At 42.5% G+C, this 9,696-nt stretch overlaps 1 protein-coding gene across 1 annotated transcript in view; it reads right to left on the bottom strand.

Annotated features, from left to right (window-relative positions):
• Positions 1-9,696, bottom strand: part of FNBP1 (formin binding protein 1) — a 119,902-nt gene that overhangs the window by 50,041 nt on the left and 60,165 nt on the right. The window contains exon 6 of the mRNA XM_011971202.1: positions 1,737-1,865. Within this exon, the coding sequence (XP_011826592.1) occupies positions 1,737-1,865 (129 nt within the window). The remainder of the gene's footprint in view (positions 1-1,736; positions 1,866-9,696) is intronic.

Genomic DNA, 9,696 nt, shown 5'->3' with positions numbered 1-9,696 from the left:
TTGTATTTTTAGTAGAGACGGGGTTTTGACATGTTGGCCAGGCTGGTCTCCAACTCCTTACCTCAGGTGATCAACCCACCTAGGCCTCCAAAGTGCTGGGATTACAAGCTTAAGCCACCATACCTGGCCAATAGTTTTATTATTAACACAATTTGTAATCTACCTCAAACATTTTCTCCATCTTTAATCTACCACTTTACCTTTTACCAAAAGCACAGTATTTAGTTAACTGTCTCAACCCAATACAGACTGGTGTACCTTCCAACTATAATTTAGAAGGACTTGTTTGCTGTGTGTGTAGACACCAAGAAGCAAATATTTATTATTTTTTTCTACAATTGGACTCAAAGTTGCAAAAGATCTGTAAAATGGGAGAACATATGTCTGTCTTTTCTCATGCCATTTTTGACAACCTAACACGAGCAAAAGAAAACCATCCAAAAGAAACAACTGTCGTTTGTTCAAATCCTACAACTCTGTGAATGCTGCTTTGACTTCTATAGTTAAGCTGGCATTTTTATAACCATAATTATCCCTTTAGCAGAGAGAGTATTAATGAGAAAATCATAGTTTAAGACTGACAAATAGGCGTGGTGGCTCATGCCTGTAATCCCAGCACTTTGGGAGGCCAAGGCGGGCAGATCACCTGAGGTCAGGAGTTCGCGACCAGCCTGGCCAACATGGTGAAACCCTGTCTCTACTAAAAATACAAAAAAAGTAGCTGGGTATGGTGGCAGGTGCCTGTAATCTCAGCTACTCTGGAGGCTGAGGAAGGAGAATCGCTGGAACCCGGGAGGCGAATGTTGCAGTGAGCTGAGACTGTGCCACTGCATTCCAGCCTGGGCGACAGAGCGAGACCCCGTCTCAAAAGAAGAAAAAAGAAAAAAGACTGACAAATAATTGGCTGCAGGTGCAAACTATGGAAGTTTGCAAAGTTTACTGATTAATCTTGAGATGATTATATTTCATTCATATTGCTAGTCAATGCTTGATCTAGATGCCTTAAAAAATGATTTATCATGCCGATAATCCTAGCACTTTGCGAGGCCAAGGCTGGAGAATTGCTTGAGTCCAGGAATTTGAGGCCATCCTGGGCAACATAGCAAGACCCTATCTCTACAAAAATTTAAAAATTAGCAGGGCACGGTGGTGCATGCCTATAGTTCCATCTACTTAGGAGGCTGAAGTTGAAGGATCCCTTGATCCCTTGAGCCCAGGAGTTCAAAGCTGCAGTGGGTTGTGATTGTGCACTGCACTCCAGCCTGGGCAACAGAGTGAGACTGTCTCAAAAAAAAAAAAAAAAAAAAAAGGGCCGGGTGCAGTGGCTCAGGTCTGTAATCCCAAGCACTTTGAGAGGCCGAAGTAGGCAGATCACCCGAAGTCAGGACTTTGAGACCAGCCTGGCCAACATGGTGAAACCCCGTCTCCACTAAAAATACAAAAATTAGCTGGGCGCAGTGGTGCTTGCCTGTAGTCCCAGTTACTCAGGAGGCTGAGGCAGGAGAGTCACTGCATCTAGGAGGCAGAGGTTGCAGTGAGTCAAGACTGCTCCATTGCACTCCAGCCTGGGTGACAAAGCAAGCCTCTGTCTCAAAAAAAAAAAAAAAAAATAGTGGAAATTTGGAATTACATATAAAGACTCAGAATACAAACCCAGCAATCATGATTCAGAAGTATCATGTTTCTAAGGAAAGCAAAGCATAAAACATGAAATCTGAGAGATGTTCAGGATTTACCTGGAAGATGTTGGGGATGTGAGTATGGTAATATTCATGCTGCTCATGGTTGAATTTCTGGAGAATGGATGAGTAATCTGCTTTGCTGTCCTCTGCCATTTGGTGACGTATTTGAGCTTGCTGTCGGGCCTTAGGGCAAAAACAAGAATACTCCCACGTTTATACATCATAAATAAAAGCCTGGGTGCAATCAATAAACGCCTAGAACTGCACACTGGGATGCCTAAGGGCCAGACTTACCTCAAATGTATTCAGCAGGTGCTATTTTTTAATGTTCTGAATTGAATTTACTTCAGGTAAGCAATGTACATCCTAGTTTGTATAAAAATCCACCATTCCCTATTGTCTTAATGTGGTGTGTGCCTTCTAGTTTGACACACCATTCTATATTGTCTGCACTTGGGCAATTCACATTACCTGGAGGATCCTTGTGGGAACCTCTGCTCATATACACATGTATATATATATTTTTGAGGAGGCAATGAGAAATCCACAATTTTTTTTTTCCTTTTTTGAGACAGGGTCTCCCTCTGTCACCCAGGCTGGAGTGCAGTGGCACTCTTACCTCAGCCTCTCAAGTAGCTGGGACTACAGGCATGCACCACCATGCTAGGCTAATTTTTTATTTTTTTGTAGAGATGAGGTCTTACCACATTGCCCAGGCTGGTCTTGAACTCCTCGACTCAAGCAATCCACCTGCCTCAGCCTCCCAAAGTGCTGGGATTATAGGCATGAACCACGCGCCTGGCTGGCAAATCCACAAATTTTTAAACCCAATTCTCAATGGCGTTCATGAACTAAAAAGGCATATGAACCACTGACCTAAGGAGACCTTTCTAAAGCTCTCCACCATGTTTATATTTAGTATATATGCTAAAGAGGCAATAAGTATGGCACCTTCTTTATGCTTTTTATGTTTTTTGACGGGTGCTATTTTATGTTTTACTGCATTGCTTTTCTCCTCAAAAATCAATAATTTGCAATTTTATTTTTCTCTAATTCATATTCTGATTAATCACATACCTAAAAAAAGGGCAACAATTGTTGATTAGTTGCAGAATCGATTTGAAAGTTCAAACAGGAATGTCTATAAACTCTAAAGTCATCCAGAAGTACAAGGGGTTATGTTGTTAATACCACCTCAGATTCATATAGCACTGTGGTACTATTTCGATAAATTTTTATCTCGTGAATCTCTAATACAATTTGAGGTCCACACAAGGCAAAAAACTACCTCCTGCCAGATGAAGATAGGGTTTTGAGCCAAAAACACAACAGGAAATGGGCTGTTTTCCAACATAACCAGGGCAACTGTTTGTTTGCTTGTTTTTGTTTTGTTTTACTGAACCAATGTTATAGAAAATTAAGACCTGGCTGAGTGTGGTAGATCACACCTGTAATCCCAGCTCTACAGGAGGCCCGGGTAGACAGATTGCTTGAGCCCAGGAAATCAAGACCAGCCTGGGCAACATGGTGAGACCCCTCTCTCCACAAAAAAATACAAAAATTATCTGGGCATGGTGGTATGTGCCTGTAGTCCCAGCTACTCAGGAGGCTGAGGCAGGAGGATTGCTTGAGCCTGGGAGGCTGAGGCTGCAGTGAGCTATGATCACTACCACTGCACTCCAGCCTGGGCAACAGAGCGAGACCCTGTGTCAAAAAATAATAATAAAAAATAAATTAGTCAGGTGTGGTGATGTGTGCCTGTGGTCTCAGCTACTCGGGAGGCTGAGGTGGGAGGATTGCTTGAGCTCAGGAGGTTGAGTTTGTAGTGAGCTGTGACTGCGCCACTGCACTCCAGCCTGGGTAACAGCAAGACTGTTTCAAAAAACAAAACACCAAACAAACAAAAACAAGAAAATTAAGACCTAATCGTGAAAGAAAGAAAATCAGAAAGACAAGGAAAAGACAGACAGAAAGGAAGAAAAGTGAGAAAGAAAGGGAAGAAAGAACGAAAGAGGCCGGGCGTGGTGGCTCACGCCTGTAATCCCAGCACTTTGGGAGGCTGAGGCGGGCGGATGACGAGGTCAAGAGATTGAGACCATCCTGGCCAACATGACGAAACCCTGTCTCTACTAAAAATACAAAAATTAGCTGGGTGTGGTGGCATGCACCTGTAGTCCCAGCTACTCAGGAGGCTGAGGCAGGAGAATCGCTTGAACCCGAGAGGCTGCAGTGAGCTGAGATCACACCACTGCACTCTAGCCGGGGCGACAAGTGAGACTCCCTCTCAAAAAAAAAAAAAAAAAAGAATGAAACAGAAAGAAAGAAAGAAAAAGAGAGAAAGAAAGGAAGAAAAGAAACACATAGAAACATTCAAACGTCAACCCAAAGAAGAACGCTGAAGCAGTTGTTCCACTTTCTGCTTGCTGGGAACATTTAGTATCGGCTTCTTTTCACGTCAATCTTCTTTATTGGTTTCCTGCCTATGTGACTTGAAGGCTTAACCTGAATTTCACTTCACACATTTTACTCATACTCATCTGGTGAAAGCCTCAGGTAATTCACAATTGCTTCCTTTATTTTCTTCCCTATTCACACGTGAACACTTCCCAAATGAAGGTAACAATATCAGTATTTCCAAATGCATTTCCTTATTACTGAGGTTTTTTGAGTTTCTTACGGCCTTTGGATCTCTCGGTGCCATTTTATCCTCTTTTCATCTACCCTCAGTTGATTTCAGCTGCCACATTCTTCCTCTTTGTTGGTGGCCTGTTAACTCTCTTCCTGACCATATGCCTTGGCGTCTGCTGCTTCCTGTGTCCACTAGTAAATATATTAGTCTAGCCCCAAAATGTTAAGTACCCAGCTACCCTCAAAAATCCACCCCCTTCCAATACACAGTAGCCCTCCTCTGTTTAAATAATAGCTTTCCCACCTACATGCATTCCATCTGTTCCCCGAGCCCGTCCAGCACAAATACCCTATTAACTCTTCAGCCGCTGACAGTTTCATCATGTATCATTTCGTTACGAATGTTTAAAAAAAAAATTCCCATTAGACCTCAAATTTCTAAAAGAGTCTCTATTTTATTCACAAGCCTTCCTCGGAAAGTCTCACAAAAATCCAGTGGGGATTTCTTCATCTCTTCTGTAAAGAACAGCAAGAGGTCAAGAGGTAATTTCCTCACTTATTTTGGAGATCCTATCTAAGTGAGTTTTTAAAATAACTTAAGTTCTCAAATAGGCATCACATCAGAATGTCATCATTATATATATATGTGTGCATGAAATACATGCACACACACATACACACACACACAGAGACACACACACACACATCCCATGAGAGCAGATAAAAGCTTCCTGGCAATAAATCCACTCACACCAGTATTTTAGAATATCTCACCCAAGTAGAATATTTTACCCATGTAAGCTGGTGCCAGAGGTACCCCACCCAGCACCATTTGGTTGGAGGTGGCTGTGATCCTCTTCCTGTAGCTCACAGAATCCCTAATCATATTTTAGCTTTAGCTGCATAATTCCTTCTGTAAGCATATTACCTCCTAATAGATTCATGATGCCCTTTGCCCTGTTTCTATGCAGTAATCCTGAAAACATAACAAGGGCCCTAGACATGAACTGTGGAAGACGCTGAATAAGGACCGACGTGTCTACAGTTCAGCCTAGAAAGTAAGCTGTGTAGAAGAAAATAAATTAAAGAAGTATGTTTTAGAGGGTCTGCCTTTTATGTTAAAGGAGCACTGTCTCTCCGGGAGTTTTTCTTCCATGCAAAAGCTTGGACATATGATTGCGAAGGACTATCTGTTTCTACAATCTTGCTCACTCTCACTGGCTACAAGGATAGGGAAACCTTCAAAAACAGCAAAATACTGTGATACATCAGATTCTCCAAAGCCACAGCAAAAACACAGGGCTGTCTTTTTCTCAGTCCCTGCATCCAGCTGCTTTGAATTAATATCCACTTCTGAAACTCTGGCCTAGGAATGCACCATTGTTCTAACCAGATTTCACTATGGAAAATCTATTTCTGTTTAGTAAATTGTTTATTTGACAATGCAATTTAAGAGCTTTTCTCTAAAACTAGTGTTGAATCAATTACTCATTATGAGAAAAATCCCTTTAAAATATCTTGTAAAGTATTTTCGAGCACTTATTTGGGATAATTGTTAACGGTATTTTGGAGACTATCTCCTAATAGCTAAGACTAAGTGGAGCAAATAAACATCATGACTTCTCATCTATTTTTAAAAGTCAGTCTAAAAATAGCAACTATTACCTCAAAGAGATAGTATTTCCATTCTAAACCAGACCATAAGCTATTCTTTCAATTAAATTAAATTTCCCATTCTGAGAATAAAGACACTGCCTCTTACAGCAACATTACTAAAGGGCAGAAAGATGTACAGAGCGTTGGCTTGTTTTACTTCCAATGAGTCAGTGCCACAGAATTTCGAGATACTATTCTAAAAAGTCCAGAATAACCCCCGCTGCCTAGGCTGGGTCACAGATGTCTTAGAATCAGATCTATACCACTTTTGTTGTCCAACAGGAAGACAGAATTTAAACTTGAGAATTTTTTGACAAACCCTTGGGAATCTCCCTCAAATAAATCCAAATAGGCCTAAGGATGTATGGCTTATACATTATTTCGCTTCTTGGTAATTCTTTTTTTTAGACAGAGTCTCACTCTGTCACCCAGGCTGGAGTGCAGTGGCGCGATCCCGGCTGACTGCAACCTCCGCCTCCTGGGTTCAAGCGATTCTCCTGGCTCAGCCTCCCGAGTAGCTGGGACTACAGGCACCTGCCACCACGCCTGGCTAATTTTTGTATTTTTAGTAGAGACGGGTTTCACCATGTTGTCCAGGCTGGTCTCGAACTCCTGACCGCAAGTGATCCGCCTGCCTCAGCCTCCCAAAGTGCTGGGATTACAGACATGAGCCACCACATCCGGCCCACTTCTTGGTAATTCTTAACATAGTCCATTCTCAACATCATTATGGAACTACGCCATACTGCCTAAAAGGTCAGAGTCACAGTTTCTAAATAAAGAAAATAATATTTTAGAAACTGAACTGTAGCCCAATATTTTGAAATTCTAATGGGTTTAAAGACAAAAATACCGTGGCCGGGCGCGGTGGCTCAAGCCTGTAATCCCAGCACTTTGGGAGGCCGAGACGGGCGGATCACGAGGTCAGGAGATCGAGACCATCCTGGCTAACACAGTGAAACCCCGTCTCTACTAAAAAATACAAAAAAACTAGCCGGGCGAGGTGGCAGGCGCCTGTAGTCCCAGTTACTCGGGAGGCTGAGGCAGGAGAATGGCGTGAACCCGGGAGGCGGAGCTTGCAGGGAGCTGAGATCCCACCACTGCACTCCAGCCTGGGTGACAGAGCGAGACTCCATCTCAAAAAAAAAAAAAAGACAAAAATACCATCATCCATTCAGTTAGCTAAATTTAGATTATTAGCATGGCCTAAATGTGTGGCTATTTCCTGTTTAGCTCAATTTTTTATTTTTAAGACAGGGTCCCCCTCTGTTACCCAGACTGGAGTGCAGTGGCACCATCACAGCTCACTGCAGCCTCAAACTCCTGGGCTCAGGCAACCGTCCCACCTGAGTCTCCCCAAGTGCTGGGATTACAGGCATGAGGCACTATGCCAGGCCTGTTTAATTCAATACTTTTTCCTTAATATTTCAAAATATTAAGGAAAGTAACACTTTTGGCAGTGTCTCAATTGTCATAAGCAGAGAATACAAGTGTACTAAGAAACTTGCTCATTTCACATGAGGCACGTGGTAAAACCAAGGTACAACCTTGCATCTTACCAAGTTATACTCTCGCATCACCTTTTTTCTTTTCTTTTTTTTTCTAGTGAGACAGAGTCTGACTCTGTCGCCCAGGCTGGAGTGCAGTGGTGCGATCTCGGTTCACTGCAACCTCTGCCTCCCAGGTTCAAGTGATTCTCCTGCCTCAGCCTCCCGAGTAGCTGGGACTACAGGCGCCTGCCACTATGCCCAGCTAGCTTTTTGTATTCTTAGTAGAGATGGGGTTTCACCTTGTTAGCCAGGATGGTCTCGATCTCCTGACCTTGTGATCCGCCTGCCTTGGTCTCCCAAAGTGCTGGGATTACAGGCGTGAGCCACCGCGCCCGGCCCTCTTGCATCATTTTTCAAGGCTGCCTATGGCTTTAGACCTTTTAACCAGATGAGCAAATATAGACTGGTTCTATTTATACATTGATCGAATGAATAATGAGACTTACTACGTTTTTAACACGGCCCCAGATCTCTCGGTTTTATACATTGCTGTTCCTTAAATGATAAACTTACAGGTTGGTGCAAAAGTGATTGTAGTTTTTGTCATCTGAATGGAAGGGTAAAAACCACAGTTACTTTTGCAGCCACCTAATACTTAAAGCAGCAGTGTCCAGAGCTTTTGGAAAGCCACTTTTCCTTTGTTTAAAGGATATAACAAATTATAAATGCCCATTTTTGTCACCAAAAGTTTGGGGAGAGCCATGTGGAATATTTTACAGCATCACTGGTAGCCCAAACAACGTTTTTTGGAACAGCTGCATGTTTAGTATTTACTGTCATCATTATCACAAAAAGAAACCAATTATACGTTAGGCTGGATGGAAAAGGGGGCTCAATCTAGATTTTATTCCCTTTCCTCTAAGAACGTACTATTTTGCCCACAGACAGGATGTCTGTAATCATTATTCAGTGAGCAGCAACCCGCAGCAGCTCCTCCTGACTGGCAGATGGGCCTGGCGGCCACCCAGAGGCTAGGGACACAGCAAGAATCCAGCACAGCATCGATCCCAATTCCCTCCTCCCCAAACTACCTGAGCCACGGACCTCATTTTGTGGACAAAATTAAACTTGCCACTTTCACAACCTGGGTTATCTGGCCACCTTTTGTTCTTTTTCCTTCTGCTTAAAAAAAAAAAAAAAAAAAAAAAAAAAAAGTTTGCTGTAGATAGTTCAAACTTATAGAATTGTATGGTTTAAGAAATAAAAGTTTCTGCACATTCCAGCTCCTGATAACCACTAGAGGATTGTGACTTTCAGACGTGGCCAGGTAAATGAGAATAAGCACTGGTATTTTCATAGCACACAAATGAGGTAGAGGCCACTGGATATTATTTTCTATTTCTAGGTATTTCTGAGAACAGAAAACATAGCAACCTGTTGGAAATCCCTGAAAATCCTTCCATATTTCTCGAGGATTTGTCAATGGTTAAAAATAAAACTAATGGCCAGGTGCGGTGGCTCATGCCTGTAATCCCAACACTTTGGGAAGCTGAGGCAGGGTGGATCACCTGAGGTCAAGAGTTCGAGACCAGCCTTGCCAACATTGTGAAACCCTGTCTCTAGTAAAAAATACAAAAATTAGCCAGGCATGGTGGCACGTGCCTGTAGTCCCAGCTACTTGGGAGGCTGAGGCAGGAGAATCGCTTGAACCCGGGAGGCAGACGCTGCAGTGAGCCAAGATCATGCCACTGCGCTCCAGCCTGGGGGACAGAGTAAGACTCTGTCTCAAGGGGGAAAAAAAAAATTAAAAAAGGGAATAAAACGAATTTTACTCTAGTCTTTGACCCAAAAATTCTGCTTCTGAAAATTTATCCTAATGATACAATAACAAAAGATACCCACCAGTGCTGTTTATAATAGTCAATAATTTAAAATAATTTGAAACAAACAAATCATTGGGTAAATATTATGTCACACTCTTGATGAGCTATGTATATCCTGTTTTAACAATGTAAAGTAATATTTAATAAGATGAAATAAATGTATATATAACTTTCAAGAATTTTTAAAGTTGGCTGGGCTCAGTGGTTCACGCCTGTAATCCCAGCACTTTGGGAGGCTGAGGCGGGCGGATCATGAGGCTAGGAGTTCAAGACCAGCCTGGCCAACATGGTGAAACCCCGTCTCTACTAAAAATACAAAAATTAGCTGGGTGTGGTGGCACATGCTTGTAATCCCAG

This window comes from Mandrillus leucophaeus, unplaced genomic scaffold (genome assembly GCF_000951045.1).
Source record: "Mandrillus leucophaeus isolate KB7577 unplaced genomic scaffold, Mleu.le_1.0 Scaffold99, whole genome shotgun sequence".
Lineage (NCBI taxonomy): Eukaryota > Metazoa > Chordata > Mammalia > Primates > Cercopithecidae > Mandrillus > Mandrillus leucophaeus.
Note: the sequence above shows the minus strand (reverse complement) of the source record. Positions and strands in the feature narration are given on the sequence as shown.